Source organism: Vigna unguiculata, chromosome 6 (genome assembly GCF_004118075.2).
Source record: "Vigna unguiculata cultivar IT97K-499-35 chromosome 6, ASM411807v1, whole genome shotgun sequence".
Lineage (NCBI taxonomy): Eukaryota > Viridiplantae > Streptophyta > Magnoliopsida > Fabales > Fabaceae > Vigna > Vigna unguiculata.
The window spans coordinates 26036558-26061809 of record NC_040284.1 but is presented as its reverse complement, the minus strand read 5'-3'; the positions used below and the strand labels follow the sequence as shown (position 1 = coordinate 26061809).

The following is a 25252-nucleotide window of genomic DNA, read 5'->3' as shown; positions in this document are numbered from 1 at the left end:
TTCTTTAAATAAGATTATATATTTAAAAAAAATATGTTTACAAATTATTTAAGAATAGTTATTTTAATTAAAAAAATTACTAAATTTAGAAAAATAATTAAAATAAAAAATAGTTAAATTTACAAAACTGTTACTCAAAAAAACAAAATCAGTAAAATGATTATTTTAATTTAAAAAAACGATTATTTAAAGAATAAATTTAAAAAAATGATTATTTAAGTACCCGAAAATTGACAAGTAAAACATTTGGACTGAAAAGGTCAAAATGATTTATTATAATATTGTTAAAACATGTTTTCTCTAAGGTTTTAACTGACTCAAACAACTCATGCTAACAATAAAACATACTGTTTTCTAACGAATCTGTAGCCAAACTACTGCAACACAAACTTCAAAGCATAACAATAACCAGGTTCGATTATGTTAAGTTTGTAAAGAGAGTGTTAAGGAAAGTAACATTAATAAAGATTTTAATCCAAATTATATAAGCTATTGATATTATTTTCAATCCAAAATTTTAATATAATAAATTTATAAATCTTTATTTTTATATAATATTTTATTTTTTCATTTTTAATGAATACATATTTAAACTAAGTCCTAACACTAGCGAATACAGGTGCTGTCGCGTGTATTCATATTTTTTATTTTTTAATAAATTTAAAATCAATAACAAATAACAAATATATAATTTTTAAAATAGTTGTTAAATATAAAATTAAAAAAAATAAGATATGTAAAAAGAAAATTTAAATAATAATTTAAGACAAAAGAGATTTGTAAAAAAATGATTAAAAAATAAATTATTTATAAAATAATTAATTTTAAAAATAACTAAGGGTAAAACACGTATTATGAAATGTGGACATAAAAAAAGAAATTCACTTTATTATTATAGATAGATATAGATTTTTAAAATAGTTGTTAAATATAAAATTAAAAAAAAATAAAATATGTAAAAAAAATTTAAATAATAATTTAAGACAAAAGAGATTTATAAAAAATAATTAATTTATAAAATAACTAAAAGTAAAACAGATATTATAAGATGTGAATAAAAAAGAAAATCTCCTTATATATTTTTTTCTTTCGCAGTGATACATTAGCCGGTAGATTAAGATTTTGAACCACCTTTTTGGTATGCAAGTACGATCGACGAGAAAAGTAACAGAAATAGCAACAACTCAGTACTGGGTCTTGTTCCACAATCACAATCTAATTACTTTACACGCTAGATAAACCTCTTCCTACATGCACCACGAAGCAAAGAGGAAAAACTCTTGAAAACAATATCTTGTCCATAACCAAAATAACTTCAAAAATAAGAAAAGATGGTTTGACCAAGACTTTGCCAAGATTAATGTTGAAGTAGCTTCAAACATAATATTTTATGTACAAGGTGGTAAGTGAGTGAGTTGTCTCTTTCGATTGTTAGAGTGGAAAAGTCCCAAAAACCCACACTTCTTTGCCTCATTTGCCCCTAAGAAGTGCACACCAAGTTAGATAGACCTTCAAAATTCAAACACTTACCAAATCCCATAATTGAAACACAATCATCAAACTCTAATCAAATATTATCTTAATGACGTATAAAATGGAAAGTTGCAAGACTTTGCCGTATCTTCAGAATATGTATAGCACAATTCCCACCTTCCTCAGTGCCAAACATTTTTGGAAAACAAAACAAAACAAAACCGAACAATTTCACTGTTCACATGTTTAGTGGTTTCACATTCATGCATGCATATATAATTCTTTTCAGTTTTGGTTCCTTCCAAGGTGGATAAAGGGGAATCTTATGTTTTCCCTTAAAAAAAAAAATCGTTTTCGTTCTATTTTTGTGGTGTTAAAAAAAAATATTGGTTAATATTTTTATGCAAGAATGATATGTCTGAAAAATACAGAAATTGGGTTTTGTTTTTTTTTTTATCGGGATTGATTTGATTAGTTTTAGCGCTGCTTTTGGTGAAGAATGAATGTTTTGTTTAATTTTCTCCATTTATTTATTATCAACTGTTTTATTCTCTCTCTCTTGTGATTAAGAATTATAAGGAGATGCCTTGTCTGTTTAAAATTCAAAAAGGGGAAGGCCATAAAATAATTGTGTAGAATATAAAGAATGTTCGCGTGCTTTTTCATGATAGGTTGGATTTAGGAAGCAAACATTTTATATAACTTTTTTTGTTTGACTTTTCTTAAAAAAAAAAATACATGGTGGAAGGTTAATTTAAGAGTGTGGTAGAATAAATGAAGGTTGAAGCATGTGGAGAAATGGTTAAAAAAAATATTTATAAAAAAAAAGAAAGAGAACCCACATAGGAACAAAATATTCCATAGCAAATTTTCAAATATTAAACCAAATAACAAAATGTCAAGTTAGCTGTCCTATACAAAACTTCAGCTGTTTTAATTTGTTTATATGTGTACAATTATTGTTATTATTATTATTCTCAATATTCTAACATATTTAAAGAAAATAGTCAACATTAACCATAATCATAAAAGAAAAAAACACTATTTTTAACCTTTGACTTAAAGACCTTGACAATAAAAATGCTATAATTTGGTAAGGCATAGATCGGGTAATTAAAGAGAGAAATTTACGTGTGGAAGAAATGTATATATCTTTTCTAAATTGGTTTCGATGTCATTGCAATGGTGAACTACGTTTCACCAATGATACCAAAATCGAAGGAGATTGTTATTTAGTTTTGATGAGTTGGTTTAAAAAGGAACTACACCAACCAAAAAAAAACTTCACAAGTCTTCGATCTTTGCACGACACATATATTTCATTGATTGTTGTTTATAAAATTGTGCCTAATTTGTTACCCAATCGCATTTAATTATTTGTTTACTTCAAAACCATTTCAAGTGGCAATTATTTTAAGTTCATCCACTCAGTGTCAATGGAACGAATCCAAACGTAGAACATAACACCATTGGAATAAAGCCATCACTCCTTCTTGTAGTGACGTGAACCACCATTAAGGTGAATTATGAGAATTTGACAATTCCTATATCTCTTTTTTACTCAAAGAGAGCTTTATTTTTTTCTTCTTACGAAGTATTAATCGTATTTGCAATTGAAATATGTTACGAGTATTATTAAGAAGTTACCGTGATAGTAAAACATGTTGTCATTCTTAATTTTAGGGTTAAATATGTTTTTTATCTTTTAACTTTTAGTGAATTTTAAAATTAGTTTATTTCAAAATTTTAAACTAATTTAGTCATTTATCGTTAAAAATAAATGGATTTAGTCATTTTAATTAAATTTTGTTAGGTTTATTTGATGTTTCGTACGTATTTCAAAATTATATTTGAGTTGTTTATATTGTTTGACACAATTTTGTTTTAATATTAAATCAAATACTAATATGAAACACGCTTCAAATGTCAAAATAAATTTAACAAAATTTGATTAAAAATACTAAATCTACGCATTTCAAAATATGAAAGACTAAATTGGTCTAAAATTTTGAAATAGACTAAATTCAAAATTAACTGAAAATTTATGAAAAAAAAAACATATTTAATCCTTAATTTTATTCATTCGGTCTGTCTTTATTTTTATCCACTCTGAAATAGCTATAAGAAAAGAAAATGTTTAAATATTTATTTTGTTATTCTTTTTTCACTTATTTTTATCTTCTTGATTTATATTTTATCCGTATTCCTTATTTTTGGTGGTGGATGACATATAATAGTTTTAAAAATCTAAAGAAGATGCTTCAATCCCTACACGAAGGCCACAAAAAAAATTATTTTATTATATTATATTATTTATTAATTATGTTTATTTTATATTCACTATTATTATTCAAATTAAATTTATTCAGTTGCAAATAAATGAGAGGTGATCGTAAATCTTCATCAATATTTTATTATATTTCAGTACAATTTTCTTACAAATTTTTGTTATTTTGTAAAATATAAAGTTAGCCATGAATTATATCTTTATTTTTTGTTTTTAATTACTTTTTACTCATTGTTTTCTGTGTTTTTATTTTTATTTCTTCACATGTATCCGGTTTTTTCACAAATAGAATAGAAGTGTTTATATTAATTTAAAGTAGTACTTATTCTCTTATAAAAATTTGTTTTGGTACATAATTCATAACAAATTTTCAATTTCATTAACCGCAAGTGAGAAATAAGAAGGCATGGTTGTTTTTTTTTTTAAATATATATATATATATATATATATATATATATATATATATATATATATATATATATATATAATGTTCTTAAAATATCTGTCACTCCCTTACATGTAATACACGTATGAAAGTTGAGACTGAAAAACAACTTTAGAAATTAGTTAAAGTGTAACCAAACCCCCGATAACTTAATTATCCAATTTTAATTCCACTATAATTATTTTAGTCTAAATCTCTTTCTAACTTATTTTAACTTTATTTTCGCTGTTTTCATTTTTTTATCTGTTTAATGTACAAATAAATATTGTCTCCCTTTACAAAACATGCGTTTTATCACGATTTTTTTTTTATAAAATCATATGTTTTATTACTAATATAATAATAAAATATACAAAGACTGAATGAATATAATGATAAATTACGAGCAAAATTCTGCAAATAGTGATAAAAAAACGCATGTTTAATTAAATGATGAAAGAATATAATAAGATGTGTAAATTGAAATTTCTGATAATAAATAAAAGTTGACCTGTGATAAAAGTTGGTAAAATATTTAATTAAATTATTATATTTTTAGTTCATAATATTTGTGATAAATTTAAGTTTAGTTTTCTAGATTTTTTTATATCTATTTAGTGGATTTTTAAAATAGATTTTAAAAGTGTAATGATTTTGTCTGAATTAGGGATGACAATTAGGACCTGGTCCGCGGGCTCGGCCTGCAGAAAAAACGTAAGGCGGGCTATGATAGTGAGCCCACAGATCCGTACGGGCCTAGCCCGTATAGGTCCACGCGGGCCGACCCGCAAGTCCGCATAAAATTGAAAAAAAAAACTTGCACTTGTGTATATTAATTACTTCTTTTATGGACTATTGCATTAACGTTTCAAATTCTTGTATAACTGGAAAAGACAAGTATTATGTAATTTTTAATGTGCTAAAATTTAAAGAATACATTGTGTATGAATATGATGAAAATGTTGAATTATTAATTTATCATCTAATTTCCCAAGGTCTTTACTTAATTTTGTGAACTTCTAAATTTCCTAATTTTTAAACATTGAAAATTTTATCATAAAAAAATTAAAAAAAAGCGGGCCGGCCCGCAGACCTGCGGACCAACGTATATACGGAACGAGCCAAAATATGCGACCCGCATAAAATATGTGGGGCGGAGCGGACCAGCCCGCGGTGTGCGGGGCGGGCTTACCCGCTTTGCCACCCCCAGACTAAATCAAAAAAAGAGCGTGGATGGGCCCCACAGAAAGTATGTGGTCCCCACTTAAGTGTAACAGTGACGTGAGATGAGGGGCATTTACAAAGTGTACCGCGTTTTTTGCCCAAAAGTACATAACAAATGGTCGCATATTATTGGATACTCGAAACGTGCTTTTCAAAGAATCAGGAATTTATTAATTTTTAATAATGTTTTTATACTTCTCCTCAATCCAATTAAATTTGAAATCAAACCAATAACCTCAATTTTTTGTGTGAAAAAAACTAACAAGTTTTCATGTAAATGGATATGTTCGCTAATTTTAAAAACATTTATTTGAAATAAGTTTTTGTAAAATAATTTTAAATCTTTTGAAAAGATTATATATATATATATATATATATATATATATATATATATCGGGGCTAGTTCACTGTACTTTACTTAACCAAAATGTATTTTTAATTATTTAAAAGTTATAAATATTCATGTAAATTGTTTTTGAAATACAAACCTAAAACTATGTTAAAATATTTTGTTAAACTAATGATAGCAGTTTATGAAAAACTCTAAAATATATACCACAAAAGTTATAAAGTTTTGAATTTAAATTGTTAATACAATACTCTTGTATTCTTATCTTCTCTTATATTCTTTAAGAACTTCCGAAGACCTGTTATGTATGGTCAAATTTGTAGGTATCTAATAAAATTGTTTTCCTGTTTATATTAATTATTATTTGTATTTTATTTGATTTTATAAATCAATGTTATAGACATCTTTGCAACGCGTACAAAATTCTTGATATTACACACAAACTAGATTCATCAAGTGATGTAAAGTTTTTTAGGGTTAAATATTTTTCTTAAGTTTAAATGAAATTAATTCATTTTTAAAATTTTGATATAATTTAATCTTTTAACTTTATAAATATATGAATTTAATTTTTTAACAAATATTTATTATATTTATTTAATGTTTAAAACACATTTCTTATATTAATATTTTTGAAATAATAATGAAGTAAAAATATGTTATAAGACGTGTTTAAAATATCATATAAAAACTTAATTAAAATAGTTAAACTCACACTAATCTTAATTTTTATTAAAAATTAATAAATAAAAATATATTTAATCCTATTTTTTTACCACTTAATATACTATTGGAAATATTTTAATATTTAAAAAATAATAATCGGGCACCACAGTTTCTAATGTTTGATAGAAAATAATAAACACATTATTTGGAAACACAAAATGATTCCAATAATGTTTTTTTGAATAGGTAATTTTTTTACGGAGACTGTAATTTTATAATTTTCATAGAAAAATAGTTTTTTCATGCGATGATTAATTCTTCTCGCAGTAATAGACTAAAATTCGTTATAAAATAGTCAAACAGTAACTAAATATATATTTTTACCATTTTAATAAGGTATTGTCAACTTAAAAGTTTTAAATATCAAATTTAAGACTAAAATTAAATGTAAAGTGAAAATATGTTTCACTCTTTAGAATTTTAAAAATAAAATAATTTTAATTTCTTGAAAATTTTGTGAACACTTTCCTCACATTATTGAATGCAAATTTATAAGATATTTGGTATTAAAATCACATCCCAACATTTGCACCTTCATTATTACCAATATAGTAAATTTAAAATTTTTTTAAATTGATTTCTTGAAAAACATACCAGGTTTAACTTTACCCGTTATTTTATAAATATAAATAATCTTTGTAGTTTTTAAATAATAAAAGCAGGTAAGGATTACAAGAAGCAAAGTCAGAAACGAGAAGTAACTCCATGAAACAAGAAAAAACCTCATATAAATTTAATTTTCCGCATGTGTTATTCAAACTCATTATTCACATTATACAAGATGAATAAATTACTACTAATAATAAAATTAATCTAGCTAAATACCAAAAAAATTAAATATAAACTTAAATAATCCAAACACAACTTTATATGGTTAAAATACAAGTCGTAACCCAAAAGAAAAAGCATTAGTATTCTAAATTTTCAATCTTTTAATTCTTAAACTTAACGATAAACTACGAGAATGATTCCATATGCTTCAATAAATTGATAAAATATATAAGATATTTTATTTTACACATAATACATAGAGATCAAGTAATAGATTAGTTGTGTTTGAAAAAATTGAGGAAAATATAAAACCTCATGTGCATCTCCACTGACTATACTTTGAAAAGAACAAAACGAAGTGAAATAATGTAGTAAAGAAAAAAGAGAAAATGAAAAGAATAAAATATAGTCTACGATGTTGTTCCATTGCGGTCTCAAATTCCCTGTAACGCTTTGACAACATGGATGCAGAGGAGACGCAGCCTATTAGAACCCATTCTTCTCTCTCTATCCCTCTCACTCTCCCACTCTCACAATTTCAACGCCACCCCAAAAATCACCTCTTCCTACCACCATCTTCCTCATTTGTACTTTTCTTCTTCTTATTCTCTTTCCACTCCCCTGTCTTCTGCCCTCAATCCGCTACTTCCTTTTCTTTTTCCAGATTTCCCACTTTTCTAATTCTCTACAAACCGTTAAATTTACATTCTTTTTCACATTTCAAGGCCTTCTGCGCTTCTGGGCAACTGAATAAGGTTAAGGTGCTAGCGGTGCTCCTTCCTTTTGTTTTCTTGTTTTCGTTTGTTTTTGGTTTCCTTTTAAAAAAAAGGAACTGTTCTGATGGCTTTGTTGCTTAATTCTGCTTGTATGGTGCTATTCAAGGGCTTTGATTTGTTTTTTCTTTTCCCTGACAAATCTATGGGTTTTAAGTATCTGGGTTGGTCCTTGATTTTCTTGGTTGGTTGGCTTGTGGTTGGTGATGCTGCAAATGTGAAATCAAAGGGGTTTTTGTCTGTTGTTGAATTTCAATTGTTGATCAGTGATTACGTTTTCTTGGGCTGATGAGACTGTTTTTGCTTGCCTGTTGTGTTGGATCTTGATGTTGAAATTTTGAAGCTGTTTCTTTTGCTCCTATGTTGTTCTGGTTTTCTGTGTGATTTTTTCTTAAAGTGGTTTTGTGGGGTTTTCACTCCCCGTGACCCTCTGACAGATTTTTATGTGCATGTCGTTTGCAATGTTGCTTTTGTGGTAAAACATATTATGACTGTGAGCAATCTTTAGCCTTTCTTGTTTACTTTCTTTCTTACAAGGTTTTTATTCTTATGGAATTCTCTGGATCTTTCATTTCTGGACACGTTCGTACTCCCTGCTCTGTAGTTTTGAATAGCTGAATTTATTGGTGAATAGGCGGGATTGTGTTTTGTTTGCTTTATTTAATTTTGTGGTGTTTAGTTTCTGAACTTTTTAATCCTTTTTTCCTATTTTTCTTGTGGTCTTCATGTTTTTATTTTAACATTTCAAATTTTTACACAAACAAAACATGTTGCTTTACCCTTTTGAAGGACTATTAGTTTGTCTGATTTTTGTTATGCTGGTTTTCAGTCTGAACTTCTTCTCCAGGGCTGTTTTGACGCCTTCTTTCAGAGAAAAATAAACTTACATGATCTGGTTTTCCTGCAGCATATCACTCGAATCATTCTGGAAGTGGAGCTTGATATGATCATTTGTATTGGGGGAGTCAGACCTTGTTAACTTTGCAAATGCTAAGTTTTTCTAGGACCAGGAGTCAGCCAAGGTCAAACAGATCTATGTCTTTGGGAGGTAAGATTTTATAATTGAGAAGAAATAGTGGTATGACTCTGTTATGCAACGAAGCTTTGGTTACTTAAAAAGCATTAATCAATTTCAAAATATGAAAGGAAAAGCTGTGCCTTTTCTAACACTTCAACATAGAATTGGCTGGAAACAAGTATTTGCATAAGGTGTTTGTAATTTCATTATTTGATAAAGTGCTGTAATTTTTTCATGCTTGGTTGTTTCTCATGATTCATTATATTTATCATTATAACTAAGTTGTTGGTTTAAGATATATGTTCTATGTTCATTTTAGGCATGGATTATGTGGATCCAAAAAGGAAGGGCAATTATGTCGGGAAGATTTTTCTTGCTGCAGCATTAACGGCATTATGCATTATCATGATCAAAAGATCTCCATCTTTGAATCCCCCTAGTCCGGTAATCCTACATTGTCTTACCCAATCAAATACTCATGATTATCATAGTCAATTATGTATATATGTATGTTTGAATATCTATATGTTATACTTCCTATTATGTGTGTTCCTATTTTATTTAATACATTTGTTCATAAATATTCAAATGACTGAATGAGACGTGAAGGACGATGCTATACATTCTCTTAGACCTGTGAGTTTAGTTTCTATTGTTGAATTGTTCTTCTTGACTGGTTGGCGGTGAGAGAAGTGAGTTCTCTCAAAATTTATTTGATTTCTTAGAATGATTATGCCACTTATAGGTTTACTGCATAATGGTGTCTGAGAGTTTTTTGTTGTATTGTAATTCTATTTGACATATATAAAACTTATTTATAGTTTCTTTGGCTGTTTCATTATTTGACTACTGAAAGATATCTTGAAGTGGCTGATGCATCGATAGATATGATTAGCTATTTTTACTGTACCAAATTAAAGAACAATGAAGCTTGTGAATGTTTGTTTTGGTGTTTTCGAATGGTGTGAGATGGATACAAGAAAGAAAGAATTTTTGAATAAATAAGAAATGAGGGTTTATAAGGGAAAAAATGTTGAAGATATGTTGTTTTCAGTTATAGTTTTCTACCTTTTCTTTGTTATGTTTTGTATATGTAAATTGATTGCTATTTTACCCTTTTGTTCAATTTGATGATTAGTCTTTTTTTGGGACCTTTTTCAGTTTTCCATCCATGAACCAGGTGTCACTCATGTTTTAGTGACAGGAGGTGCAGGCTATATTGGCTCGCATGCTACCCTACGACTTCTGAAGGATTTCTATCGTGTCACCATAGTGGTGTGCCTCTTCATAATACCAAAAGCTGCACTGATAAATTTGAATGCATTTACTGTTCTGTCTGCTAACCAGTTTTTCTTCTTTGCAGGATAATCTATCACGTGGCAATTTGGGTGCCGTCAGGGTTCTTCAAGAATTATATCCAGAACCTGGAAGACTTCAATTTATATACGCTGACTTAGGAGATAAAGAATCTGTATCCTTATAATCTTTCCTTATTAAGAAATGATTTGGTGTTGAATTTAAACTCTTTGTTGAAGCACAATGTTATAGATTGCCCAAGAAAAGTTGTCTACTTAACTGGTTATTAGGTGAATAAAATATTTTCAGAGAATAAATTCGATGCTGTGATGCATTTTGCTGCTGTTGCGTATGTGGGAGAGAGCACCCTTGACCCTCTTAAGTAAGTTCTTATATCTTAACTAAAGTAGTAGAAGAACTGGGAACTCTAGTTCTACCTTTTTTAACACTTTTTCTTTGTCAGGTATTATCATAATATTACATCAAATACCTTGTTGGTATTGGAGTCTATGGCTAAATATGGAGTGAAGAAATTAATATATTCTAGTACATGTGCAACATATGGGGAACCTGAAAAGATGCCTATTACAGAAGGAACAGAACAGGTGAGAACTCTTTAGTGTGGTTGAATGATGAGTTTGGTTAAGAACTTTTTATTTCCGTTGCATATCTTGCAATGGCATTAATACACATTGGAATGTAGTCTTACCATTATGTTCTTCAATTCCAGAAACCAATTAATCCATATGGAAAAGCCAAGAAGATGTCAGAAGATATCATCCTTGATTTTTCTAAAAATTCTAAAATGGCAGTAATGATTCTGAGGTATGAATTTTCCATTTACTTATGTGACTGCCCCTTAATGTAAATTGCTTATTGTTGTTGAATGTGTGCCCTTTTTTTGTTAAATTACTATTGGTTCTCAAAAAGGTGAGTCATGATTCAAGTCTATTTTTTTTTTAATCTTTTTGTTATTCATTTTTGTTTGTGCTTTTGGCAAGTAAATGTTTCGGATCCATTTTTCTAATGCAGACTCGTTCAACTCTAATATAAATATGCCATTTTCTTTCCTCTTTAATGTCTACGCCTGGTTCTTTTCCTCCCTTTATCAAGTTGATGATGGGTGGATAGGGCCTGGGAGGGTTTGAGGAAGACCTTTGTTATGTTTCTTTGTATGACACAAACCTTTTATTAGCATTTAACATTTGTTAGAAGCTATGATGCACTGATATTTCAATTTGTGTTACGTATCCGTATCTGATAATTTAAGATACTTTACTGATACTAATTAATAAAGTATCTAATTTATAAAGCAGTAATACTTTTAAGATAACTCGATTTAAATATAACTGTTTAGAATTAGCTATGGTTGTGATTTCTGTTTACTTTTCCCTGTGAAACATGTAGATACTTCAATGTGATTGGATCAGATCCGGAGGGCAGATTAGGTGAGGCTCCAAGACCTGAACTTCGAGAACACGGTCGAATTTCCGGTGCCTGCTTTGATGCAGCTCGTGGTATTACAACTGGCTTAAAGGTATGTCAAGACTAACACTTTTAATTTTGGATGAAACAGAATTTCTTTACATTTGGTATGACTTGATGAGAGTAGCAAGGAATCAATTATCCATGTTAATATATCATTAATATGTTCAAAGGATTATAAACTGTAATGAACCTGTACTGAATGTATCTGTTTCCACCATGCAGGTTAGAGGAACTGATTACAAGACAGCGGATGGAACATGCATACGAGACTACATTGATGTGACAGATTTGGTGGATGCTCATGTGAAGGCTCTTGAAAAGGCACAACCTGGGAAAGTAGGGATCTACAATGTTGGCACTGGAAAAGGTAGGTTTTTTATTACACTTGGAATATGAAAAAATAGTTTTTTGATGCAAATCCACATTTTTCTGAAAAGGGGTTTATAATTTACCAGGTAGATCAGTGAAGGAGTTTGTGGATGCATGCAAAAAGGCCACAGGGGTGAACATCGAAGTGGAGTTTCTTCCTCGTAGACCTGGTGATTATGCAGAAGTGTATAGTGACCCTTCTAAGATCAACTTGGAACTGAATTGGACTGCACAATACACTGACCTTGAGAAGAGCTTACAAACTGCATGGAAATGGCAAAAATCTCATCATAATGGTTATGGCATTTCATCTGCAATCTGAGGTTCTTCTCATCATGAGCCTCACCATTACATTTTTTGTCCTTAGGGAGTTTGCTAGTTCATTCGTTATACTTACATGTGTATTCGACGTACAATGAGTCAATAATGATAATGTTTTCAGTTGCACCATTCACCTAACCAGGGCACTGTCACCTAATAATATGCAATTATGGAAGTAGTTGGAATAGTTCTTTTTATTTTCAAATGTTGAATTATTTTATAATAAGGTTATATATATTTTTGGTTCCTAAAATTTTGGTGAAATTTGAAATTAGTCTCTTTTCGAAACTTTTGACCAATTTAGTTCCTAATCTTTAAAAAATGCGTGAATTTAATCCTTTTAATCAAATTTTGTTAAGTTTATCTGACGTTTCAAATATATTCTATGATAGTATTTGAATTATTTACACTGTTTGATACATTTTCGTTTCAGTGTTAACTCAAATATTATCATAAAATGTGTTTAAAATGTTAAATAAATTTAACAAAATTTGGTAAGAAAAATTACATCTACTTATTTTTAAAGAATGATTAAATTGATATAAAGTTTTGAAGAATTATTAATTTTAAAATTAACTGAAACTTGAGGGAGAAAAAACATATTTAATCCTTTATAATATAAGTCATCTCAAAATGTAATTGTATGTGTAACATTTTAAAATATAAGAATTTTTATATTTTAAAGTATGTTATATATATATATATATATATATATATATATATATATTAAAATTAATATAGTTTAAAGAGAGCGCATAAAAAAACACAAATCAAGTGATTAAATCTCAATTATGTAATTGTTCTTTTGTCTCGTTTTCTTGGAACAACTCGACCCCAGGAATTAACTTTGCCCACATTATGTTTATTTTATTTTGTTTCTTTTCTTCTAACAATTTGTTTTTTGTCACAAACGAAAACACCTGTTCAGGAGACTCAATTTTGTCGTCTCCAATATCATTATAGATTTTTATTTATCTGTTATATATTATATTTGTTCTAAAATTTTAGTTCGTTAAATGTCTTTTATAATGTCTACAATATGCTACTTTTTATGTAATGATTTTATGAAATGATAGCATAATACTATGACGTTTTTAATACTCGTCTTCTAACATATTCACACTCACGTAAAAAAAAAAACAAATAATTTATTTAATTATTTTACAAGATGTTATTTTTTAAGAGTTATAGTTTTTATTGTTTTAATATTTTTTCTTCCTTTTAAGTGTCATATTTTTTAGATGTGTTATTGCTTAGTAAGAAATCTTATAAATATTTAATTAAAGTAAAAACAACTCATTATATTTATTGATTTCTAAAAAGAAAAACTCTTAAACGACACACATTAATTGTTCTCTTGTTCCCATACCCTTCATGAAGTTTTTAATTAGTTTATATATAAATTTATTGAAACATAAAATGGAAAAAAGTAATTTTTTATATATAAATGTCTTATTGAAGAAATTGTTGTATAATATTATTTTTTTTTAAAATAATATTTTTTTCCCAAAAGAAACTTGTATAATGCTTAAAAAGAAATAAAATAAATACTAAGTTAGATTTCATTAATAATATCTTTAAAATGATCTTTTTACTATTTATTAATACAAAATATAAAGAATCATAATATTTAATAGGGATAAAAAAGAAAAATAAATATAAAGTACAAAAATTATAAAATAATTTATAAGAAGGATCAACAATTTTTTCTTTCAAACGTTTCTTATAATAAGAACAGAAAGAACGACGTTCTTTTTGTTAAGATATCATTAATTGATGTAACATATAATTATGTTTTTCTTAATGATGTAACTAACATAGTCATAATATAACATCATAAAATGACATCATTAAATGATACTGTTTTCTACAAAATAACTACAAAAAAGCATTTTCTAAAAAGATGTCACAGTCTTACTAACTAGTGTGTAAAATTACTTAATGTTTACTTCAAAATTATTATTTTCTAAATAATGAGTATAGAAAATAACCGCACAACAATTATCTTTATGCATCTCAATTAAAAAAATATTGGGACACTACTTAGAATTTATCAAAAAATAATAAATACCAACGTAATTTATTCTATATTCAAAATAAAATTATTAAAATTTAAATTTTAAACAACTCTATTAAATAATACAATTTATTATCATTTAAACCTTTTAGAATTTGGTGTTAGTAGAATAAATATATATTTTTTAAATATTTAACAAATAAGTATATTTAAAGCTTAAAAAATACTAAATAATAACATTTTTTGGTGAAAACGTTAATTTCCAAAATTAACCCGAAACAAATAAACCAATGAAAATTTTCAACTACTCAATACCAGAGTAAAGATTAATTTTGTATGAGCATTATCCGATAATCAACAACAATATAAAATGTCCGTTGTATTCTTCCATGAACATTATTAATACTACAAATATTAGTCATCAATTGTTCATAAAAACTGTCACATTCACTTAAAAAAGAACACAATTAGTTTTTATCACACTTTATGCAAATTAACTAACCACGCAGTATACTGTGCTTATAGTCGATTATGGGTTATGTCCAAACTAAAACACATTATTATTCAATTCTATTCAAATAAAACAGGAATGCAAATTCAATTTCAATCTAAGTCGAAATTCAAATTCATAGATTCTGTAAGCTTGTAATTTTGCTAGTAATAACAATAACCGAGACCAACAGCATCACCCACCAGTATTCTTGTGTTGCATGCATTTAAATGAACATGAATAAAAATTAGTAATCAAAAACCGTTTAAAAGTATTTATAAAATTGTAACTGCCTCTTAGAAAGTATTTACAATCTAATTTATCTTTATCATAGTCCTTTCAATACGTTTTCTCCAACAACGTAACGATGTAAACTACCCTTGCCATATACACAATTTAGTAGGCAAACACTTAATTTACCACATGAGAAATACAAATAGGAGAATGCAAAACTTCGGATAAAATAGAATAGAATACAGATTCGTCAATCCATCCACACAACCATGATCTTGTTTACTCAAATACCTATTGGCATTTCTTGCTTTTTTTAGTAAAATATACGATGTAAATGAACTTGCTTAATGTCAGATGTAGCTTTTACAACATCAAGACTCAGTAAACCAATGTTATAAATTTGAATACTATGCCACATTACCCAGTTGATTATGTTCTAAGATACGCAACCCAACACAATGGCCACGACAAGGTGTAAAAATTGCATAGAAGACCTCAGACCATTCAACTCCTGAAAGAAGTTGAATAATCGGCTCATGAAGAAAATGTTTGTAGCGCTCTATCAAAACTTTCTTCTGCTGATGTTACCCGCTTGACGAGAACATGATCTGCGTGAGAAAGTTTCAGCTGGCTGCAAAGCAATACAAGTCACATACATCGTTAAAAAATATACGAGTGAGGATTTTGAAGAATGAGAAATACCACACCAGATCAAGCGACAAACGAAAGGCAAGGAATAAATTCAAAGGGAAAAGCACAAATCCAGAAGTATAACAGGAGATTCAATCAAATAAGAAACAAAAGCTTTATGTTTCCCAAGTCACTCGGTAAAAATATACTAGGTGATTGGTAGTAAAAGTTAAGGAATGTCCTCGACAGATTGAAGATACAAACTATTTTTACAAAGGAAATTGGAGAGTTAGGGACTGTTTGGTTCAACAACACAGTGAAGAGAAAGAAAGAAGTTTTGAAAATTAATTTACATTCCTACCCTTGTAACATCGAATTTCAAAATGTAAATAACAGTATTTTTGTCAATACACTTGAAATGTTTAAAATCACCTTCCCTTTAAGATTAGGGGTTGTTCAATGTTCACCACCAAAACAGTTTTGAACAATATTATTCAACCCTTTCTAACATGTTATGCATTTTCTATATATTTTATTACCATTTTACTATTTGAACTTGCACTACTCTGTTGCTACTCTTAAAAGATCTCCAACAGCTACTAAATTTAATTCATGTTTGAGGCCAACTCATGTTCTCTCTTTCATATAGCTGATGTAAATTCACTAATTACTATAACTGTTGAAGGCTATGTTAAGAGTGTAAGAAATTCAGTATCGATATTTTGTTGATAAGGTTAGACACTCCATCTACAAAAATACACCTAGAATGCCCTGACTCGTATCAAATACATAGAATCGATTCAGAATTGAATAGCACTTTTCCCAAGAAACTGAAGATTCAGCCAGTCATGTTCTACATTATTCCACGCAATAGGATATTTTCAACAGACATACTGTGCTATTAAATGTAAGAAGAGAAGAAAAGGGTTTTGGCAGAACAAGTAACCAGATATTGTTAGAGAAAGAGAGATGGAAACAAACAGTAAAAATGTCCAGAGAGTTTACCTGAATGATTTGTTAGATGGCTTGCCAAGGTGAAGACAGCATACAACTAGATTGGCTAGCGTTTCAGGATCCCTGGCATCCTGTATAAGCCACACAAATTTTCATCACACATATTCCAAAACAACAAATCAACCATGGAATGCCATTTCAGAACAACAGCTTAAAAGTTTAAACCAAGAGCTAGCACAAAGTACACGCAGAAAAAACTCCTTTCAGCATGAGACCAGTTTAAAAGGAAAATATATAAACACCAATCACCTTTTCTTCCATCTGCTTTCTACCCTAATTGCTTCCTATCTCTCTTTTCTATAATATCACTCATCACATCTATCACTTTTTCCCTCTTCCTTCTCCTTATGTTTCCATTTCTCTCTACCTTCCCCTACATACTCCCCAAAATGGTGTGTCTGCCTATAATAACTACAAATTCTAGGAAAATCACTCAGCAAGTTAAAAACTACTAAATCATAACCACAATAAAAAAACAATTATATTGTTAAACAATGGAAGAGAACACTAATAGAATAAAAACAGTACGTAAACGTGCCTTGTTCAACGCTTCAACCAAAAGGGTCTCTGCTTCGTCAAAATTGCCCATGTGCATGCAGCAAACCGCCTTGCCATTCAAAAGCAAACTGGTGGACTGATACCTCTCCGACATATCTTGGAATATCAGATACGCCTCCTGAATCTTCGACCCTCCCTGATCCATCATCATTCGGCGAAACCCATCAATTAAACATACCAAAATTTATCACTTTTTTACTATTATTCCTACTTAGCTGTTAAACCTAACTCAATCTTACATAATCAGCTTGTAAGACGAAGAATGTATCACTTTCGTACTTGAATTTGATCATATACCACATCTCCAACAATTATAACTCCTAATTTCTTATCACAGCAACTATTATAAATTAATCAATTAATACCACAGCCAAATCGAGCCACGCATTGGCGAGTTGAGTGAGAGTGTGATCCTCGTCAATCTGCTGCATGAGCCGCAGCTGCCTCTCCGCATAATCCGACCTATGCATCTTAATGAAGATCTGAACATTCAACGCGTGCCTGAACGCAAGAAAAAGAAAAAAAAAACACGAAAAAAATTATAATAACGAAAATAAATAATTAAAATGAAAACGAGAGAAAAAAGAGAGAAGAATTATACAGTTCCATGGTCCCTCCGGCATTGGTGTGTTTAAGTGCTTCGTTGAAATCGTTCTCGTGGAGGAAGACGAGACCGGCAACGAGCCTGAGCGTGGGGTTGTTTCCGATGGCGGGATCCGCGAGCCATTCCTTGAGGCTGGAGATGGCGGAGTCCTGTGAGATTTCGAGAGGAGAGGTGATGAGATGGATGAGAGGAGAAATTGAGGAGAAAAAGAAGTAAGCATGCCTTGGTGTCGGGAGAGGAGAAATAGAGGGCGAGGAGTTTGACGGCTTGAAGAGGAGTGGGAGCATCGTCGTGGATCTCGGAAATGACGAACTGCAATTGGCCGAGGGCGATGTAGCAGCGGTGGACGAGGGTGTCGCGCTCCAGGGCGTCTTCTTCGGAGAGGTTGGAGACGTCGCTGCTGTTAATGGCGGCTTGGTAGGCGCCGAGGTAGAAATTGTTGCGGAGGTTGAACAGGTGGTCCGGTGTCGCCATCGGTAGATTCAGATCTCAGCGATCACTCAAACGATTCACAGAGAGAAAGAGGGAGAGAGAGAGAGAGAGAGAGAGAGAGAGAGAGAACTTAGACTCGTTTGCTCACTCGCACTTTTTGTTTCGTGTTCTCAGTATTCTGGGCTGTTATTGGGCCTTCCATCAACATCTCAACAGTCCTAACACGGGCTTCATATTCTCGGCCCAGTCTTATTAGGCAAGTGATTCTGCTCCCTCATATTTTCTGCGTGCACCTTTCCGTTGCATTATAATTAAAAAAAATTACTTTTTACAATACTAGTAAATTCTGAAAAATACTTTCCAAGAATATATTATAGAAATTCCCGGTAAACATTCTGAAAAAGTATATTTCACGATGGGTATCGGACACATCATCTCAAATAATAATTTAAAATTAATTTTTAACTATTCTATATTAATTATTTCGAAATGTTATATAGTAAACCTATTTATTACAGAAATATCATGAATAATTTAAAAATAGTTATTCCATAAACTTCAATAGAAGTATATTTGATTTGATGATATCACTTATTATTTTGTTACGTGAGTACTTGTGAGGAGTTTTTATTTTCGATAATTTTAAAATTTTAAGTTATTAACATTACTCTCAATTCAAAATTTAAACTTATACTTAAATTCTTAACAAAATCATAGTCATAGTAGATAAAAAATACATTTTCCATAAATATTCCAACAAAAGAAAATGAGTTACTAGTTAAATAATAAAAACGTAAATTCTGCTTTTTTATTTGAATATCACTTTCAATATAAAAAGTGAATTTTGTGATAATAAGATACATCCAAAAGAAGTTCATTAAGAACCCCTGGCTTGAACATGCAGAAGAGACAAAGGTTACACCAAGTTTTATTCATAGCACTTCTTGATGTGAACTTCTTTAAAAGTCTCTATGTTATCTGCAAAGACATGATCAAATTAAAACAATAAAAACCGATCAAACATGAAGTTGTAAATAAGAAGAAGAAAAGAAAAAGCTGATATTTACCTTAACATTCCGATCCGATCCCTTGGGTTGATAGTTTGGCACAATGATAGGTAACATGTTCTTGCGCTGATGAATTGGAACACCATTAAAACCTTTCAAAGCAGTAGGATTGTTAAAAAGGTACCAGTATACAACGCCCAAGGAATCATCTTCAACACCTATTTTCTGCAACTGTGCCCATAAATCCTTAGTACCATCTTCCTCCTTTTCATTCTTCACCTCTTAAAACAAGAACACAAGGCATTAATTAGAGTACTTCTTCTAATATAACATAGCACTAAGTTTTCAGAAACACAAGAAGACAAAGTAAAACATCCATCAAACCAGAACAACAAAAGATAAACAAAAAAAAAAGGATGACATGTACCTTGGACTGGAGAACCAGACAGAAATACAGCAAGAGCAGAAGAGACACGGCAGTAAGAACAGAAAAACAAATATGTTAGACAACGAATGAAACATGTAAAAATAGTAGAAGATCGAGTCTAAGTTTCACAATAATAAAAAAATTTAGGTGACTAATTCCTAAACTCAACTTTTTTCTGTCTTAAACTTTAAATTTTAATACATTAAAATGAATGAATATAGTGTTGGAAGTCTCAAATCTATTAAAGATAAAACAATTTTATAATATGTAAGTAAAGTGAAAATCTCAACCTATAAATCGATTTTGTGAGATTGAATTAGATAGTCATTATTTTGTAAAAAAACGTGAGACGTAGAAATAAAATAATTTCGCTTGAGATAATGTGATACCTCCACTCTGAATGTCAGCACCAGCAAAGCTCTGATCACCATCACCTTCATGGATGAAGGAGTATGCAGTTCCTCCTATGGAGGGAACAGAGCCAGGATGTGGGTTATGGATTGTTGCCCCACTTCTAATCTTAGAATTTTCGAAATTTTGTTTCCCTTTCCCTTTCAGTTTTAGAGATATGTGTCAGTTTTAGAAATTTGTTATTATTTTAGATTAGGAGTGAGATATTATAAATATTTTATACTTGATATTTGTTATATTTTGCTCTATATATAGAGTATATCAATAAAATACAAAAACATGTTCCTCCGTATAACATATCACATATATCTCTCATATATCTCATATCTCTCATATTTTCAAAAGCCCTAAAAATCCCAACAACTGGTATCAAGAGCCATTGTTCTTACTGCCGATAGAATGGAAGGAAATATGTCACACGTCGCTATTCCACTCTTTGATGGTGAAAGCTATGATCTATGGGCGGTAAGGATGCAAACATATCTAGAGGGGCTAGATCTATGGGAAGTTGTGGAGGAAGATGATGTTCCCTTATCTGAAAATCCCACCATGGCTCAAATGAAAGCGCATAAAGAAAAGAAAACGAGAAAGGCAAAGGCAAAATCATGCTTGTTCGCAGGTGTTTCACAAATGATTATGACCAGGATCATGACTCTAAAGTCTCCCAAAGAAATTTGGGAATACTTGAAAGCAGAATATGAAGGGAACGAGAAGATTCGAGGCATGAAAGTTTTGAACTTGATAAGGGAGTTTGAGATGCAAAGAATGAAAGAGTCAGAGACGATTAAAGAATACTCAAACAAATTGTTGGGTATTGCCAACAAGATAAAATTGTTGGGAAAAGAGTTTTCAGATTCCAGACTCGTTGAGAAAATTCTGGTGTCAGTGCTGGAAAGATATGAGGCATCTATTGCTTCCTTAGAAAATACAAAAGATTTGTCTACAATCACCTTTACAGAGGTGATACATGCCTTGCAAGCACAAGAACAACGAAGATTGATGAGAGAAGATCATGAGGCGGTTGAAGGTAATTTAAATTACACGGAAGATAATGCTCTCATAGTCAAGAAAAATAGAAGGAGCAAATACAACAACACACAAGTTTTTCCATCTTGTCCCCATTGCAAGAGAAAAGGTCATCAACCCAATTGGTGTTGGTGGAGGCCAGATGTCAAATGTCACAAATGCGGTCAATTGGGACATGTGGAAAAGGTATGCAAATCTAAAGATTCTGAAGAAGATGTTCAAATTGTGGAGAATAAATCAGATGAGGATAAATCAGAGGAAGATCTACTTTTTACAACATCATGTGTCACAACCAACCAATCTTCAAAAGATTGGATTATAGACAGTGGTTGTACAAACCATATGACTCATGATAGAGAAATTTTCAAGGAGCTGAATAAATCAAATATTTCCAAGGTAAGAATTGGGAATGGAGAACAACTTGCTGTGAAAGGTACAGGAACAGTTTCAATTAAAACTCATTCAGGTATCAAATTAATTTTTGATGTCTTTTATGTTCCTGAGATTACCCAGAATTTGTTAAGTGTTGCTCAATTGTTAGAGAAAGGTTATAAGGTCTCCTTTGAAAATAAAGTATGTGTGATCAAAAATGCAAACAACATAGAGGTATTTAAAGTCCACATGAAAGACAAAAGATTTGCGCTGGATTTTATGAAGGAGGAATTTGATACAAAGAAAGTGAACATGAAAGAAGGATCAAAATTAGAAGATAAATATCTTTGGAAGAAAGTAGATGTCCAAGTGAAGAAAGTAGATGGAGGTTCACATTTTAATATTCACAAAAGGTCCAATGCCACTCCAATGAAATCCACACCGAACAAAGAAAAAGAAGATGATGCTGATATAAGAAGAAATATGAAGGATGATGCCAAATTGAAGAAAGATGTGATGCCATGGAAGAAGGAGAAAAACAAATATTGCAAGCACAAAAAGAGGAGAAAATCAAGCATCAAAAGATGGAGAATCAAATCTGAAGATATAAAATAAACAGATATTAAGCAAGGAGGAATGTTGAGAATATTACTTAATATCTTTTTTTATTTAAATTAGTTTTTAGAAAATATTTCAGTTTTAGAGATATGTGTCAGTTTTAGAAATTTGTTATTATTTTAGATTAGGAGTGAGATATTATAAATATTTTATACTTGATATTTGTTATATTTTGCTCTATATATAGAGTATATCAATAAAATACAAAAACATGTTCCTCCGTATAACATATCACATATATCTCTCATATATCTCATATCTCTCATATTTTCAAAAGCCCTAAAAATCCCAACAGCCTTCAGATTAGTATAAGTTTTATGACTTCCTCATAACTCTGCTTCCATTTTTATACATGCACATCATTACAACAAGACTCCAAGAACCTTCATTTTTTATTAAGTGTAATCAAAGTTCTTTAATTTATATTTTCACTATTAAATTTTAATTATTTCTTTTTATAATATAAAATGATTTGAAAAATAAAAAAAAAATAAAAAAAAACCTAAAAAATGTGAATTCAAGTTATAAAAAAAAGTTTATCAAAATTTAATTAATAAAAAGATATTTTTCTTTTTTTTAAAGAGGTGTCGATGTGCAAGTATCAGTTAAACTTGTCTATTCTTCTTTGGATTACACAATTGAATGCATCAAACACGACAAATCAAACATGAAAGAAACATTATACATCATCAACCCATAAATGTAAACACTACGAGTTTTTATTTTTCATCAAATTTAGAATCAACATAGGACATAATTGGACCTATGAATAAAAAGTACCTTAAAAGATTAGCTTCAATATTAAACAAAAAAAGGTTTAAATTAAAAATTGCATACATAAGAAAACTTTATTTATTATTTAAAAAAAATATTGTTTAGATGTTTATATAAAAAAAATAGAAAAATTAGACTAAATCTCACAAAAAAAAATGACAAAAGAATGAAATCAAGCCCCACACTTTTATTTTCTTAAAAGAATATAAAAGGAAAACAAAACCAGGATGGACAGAAATATGTCATGTAGTAAAAGTATTAATAATAATAATAATAATAATAATAATAATAATAAATAAGTGACAAAAATAATACAAAAACAGTTTTTTTTTCAAATACAATAACTTTTATTTTCATATATATATATATATATATATATATATATATATATATATTATCCGACGGATTTGAGATTACAGGATCAAAATTCCTTTAACTCTTAAGTTAAAAACTTTTTCTTATAATTTTACATTATTTTGGAATAAAAATTAAGAGTAATTTAAATAAATATATATTTTTTACTCTCCAAAAGAACTTTTAAAACAAAACTATTACAATGGTTACATACTCTAAAAAGTAATCTTAAGATATTAGAGGCACACTTATTCGTTTTGGCTTCCTCAACAAGTGTGAATATTGGAAAAATAATTTTAAATGAGGAATGTGCTGAAGAAGATGCCCCATTCATCAACATCCTATGTTTGCTTTCGATTTGAAGGTTGAGAATTTCATAAAGTAAAGATAAAGAATGAAAGTATAATAAATGTTGTTCCCTCTCTGATGCTTCAAAATATATTCTATTTGGATAAAAACCACAAGTTAAGTGGCTGTCATATTTTATTAAAACTTTTAAATAATTATTCTGGTATTTAACTAGGACTTGCTTATCATAAAAAAAATAAAAAAATCTGTTATTTAATTTATTAATTAAATTTCATATTACAGGGATGAAAAACGAAAACAAATATGCTATGCAAACCGAAATTATAAAATGAGTACGTTATGTGATATTAAGTCATAATATATTTATTAAATTATTTTGAAATTAAATTCTCAATATATTTTATGATTGTTTTGAATATTCCATGATTTTTCAAATTTCATAACTTTTTTTATCTTTTTAAATAATTTGTTTGTGTTATCTGTTTTTCAGATAAATTCTAAAAAATGTTTTTAAAATTAAAATATTATAAATAATCATAAAATTAATATTTAAGAAACTATTCTAAAACTCTTACTTAGTAATAAATTAAACATAAAACACACAAATATAAGCAAAATAGCCTAATTTCACCATTATTAAAAGTGTGATTAGTTAAACTGATTCAATGTTCTTAGTTTTAAAAGGTTATTTTTGAAACAATAAATATAAGGGATACTTAATTTAAACATTCTGATTTCTTTGGACATAACTTTGTTATATTTGCCTCTGATTGCATAGTTTTTTTTTTTTTTTTTCATCAACACAAACTAGCATGTTTTTCTTAAAATTCAAACCTTATAATTTTATAACTATATTGTTATATTACTTTTTTTATATCACAAAAAGAAATCACACGTTAGAGTAACTTGGTACGTGCAAATAAGAAAGTGAAACAAAACTTAAAAAGTTTTTCTACACTAACAAAAAGAAAGACTTTAGAGTAAGAAAAGTCATATTTAATTTAGAATGACCAAGACTTTGAAGCTACATCAACTCCAACTACCAAGTAGTATCTGCATAAATCCAATTGAAGACAAAAAGAAGAAGAAAGGTGAAAGAAAAAAATTAAACGTATCTGAAACAATCAAACTCTTTATCAATACACCGAAGTGCCCACTAGCTAGAATACAATGTGTCATTCTTTGCTATCTAACTATACTTTATTGTATATCTTTATTTCATGATTTGAATTTTTTATTTTCTAAAGTCAAGAATGATTTAACATTAAATAAAAATACTTAAGATTTTAATATTGAGACGATTATAAGTTGAGATGGTATTTTTATAATCAACGGTTGCATTTAAAGTGTTGTTCTTTTATTATGATTTTGTGTTTAGAAAAACATATTGTCAGATTAAAAAATAAAAATGTATATAAATTAGTCTTTTCACTTGCGATCCATGAAAATTTCGAGA

At 29.1% G+C, this 25252-nt stretch overlaps 4 protein-coding genes across 5 annotated transcripts; 2 read left to right on the top strand and 2 right to left on the bottom strand.

Moving 5' to 3' along the window:
• The first annotated feature begins 7712 nt into the window (after positions 1 to 7712).
• On the top strand, positions 7713 to 12694 carry LOC114188196 (UDP-arabinose 4-epimerase 1-like). 2 transcript variants are annotated; one of them, XM_028076754.1, is made up of 11 exons: positions 7713 to 8009; positions 8935 to 9075; positions 9365 to 9489; positions 10207 to 10320; positions 10409 to 10516; positions 10632 to 10723; positions 10805 to 10946; positions 11072 to 11166; positions 11749 to 11878; positions 12052 to 12196; positions 12285 to 12694. In XM_028076754.1, exons 2-11 carry the CDS (start codon positions 9015 to 9017, stop codon positions 12518 to 12520), a joined length of 1248 nt encoding a protein of 415 aa, XP_027932555.1. In that variant the 5' UTR covers positions 7713 to 8009; positions 8935 to 9014; the 3' UTR covers positions 12521 to 12694. The 2 variants fall into 2 exon arrangements, with proteins under 2 accessions (XP_027932555.1, XP_027932554.1); XM_028076753.1 differs by having other exon boundaries at positions 7718 to 8015.
• A 2769-nt stretch (positions 12695 to 15463) lies between these two features.
• Positions 15464 to 18629, bottom strand: LOC114188907 (coatomer subunit epsilon-1-like). The gene is made up of 6 exons (XM_028077575.1): positions 18289 to 18629; positions 18064 to 18215; positions 17828 to 17963; positions 17443 to 17598; positions 16896 to 16975; positions 15464 to 15891 (listed from the first exon to the last, which is right to left on the bottom strand). The coding sequence occupies exons 1-6, from the start codon at positions 18538 to 18540 to the stop codon at positions 15795 to 15797; spliced, it is 873 nt and encodes a 290-aa protein (XP_027933376.1). The 5' UTR covers positions 18541 to 18629; the 3' UTR covers positions 15464 to 15794.
• A 652-nt stretch (positions 18630 to 19281) lies between these two features.
• On the bottom strand, positions 19282 to 20723 carry LOC114188561. Its single transcript, XM_028077135.1, has 5 exons — positions 20708 to 20723; positions 20322 to 20483; positions 19933 to 19938; positions 19566 to 19786; positions 19282 to 19476 (listed from the first exon to the last, which is right to left on the bottom strand). Exons 1-5 carry the CDS (start codon positions 20721 to 20723, stop codon positions 19468 to 19470), a joined length of 414 nt encoding a protein of 137 aa, XP_027932936.1. The 3' UTR covers positions 19282 to 19467.
• A 19-nt stretch (positions 20724 to 20742) lies between these two features.
• Positions 20743 to 21952, top strand: LOC114188559. Its single transcript, XM_028077130.1, has 3 exons — positions 20743 to 21064; positions 21230 to 21765; positions 21911 to 21952. Exons 1-3 carry the CDS (start codon positions 20743 to 20745, stop codon positions 21950 to 21952), a joined length of 900 nt encoding a protein of 299 aa, XP_027932931.1.
• The last annotated feature ends 3300 nt before the right edge of the window (positions 21953 to 25252 follow it).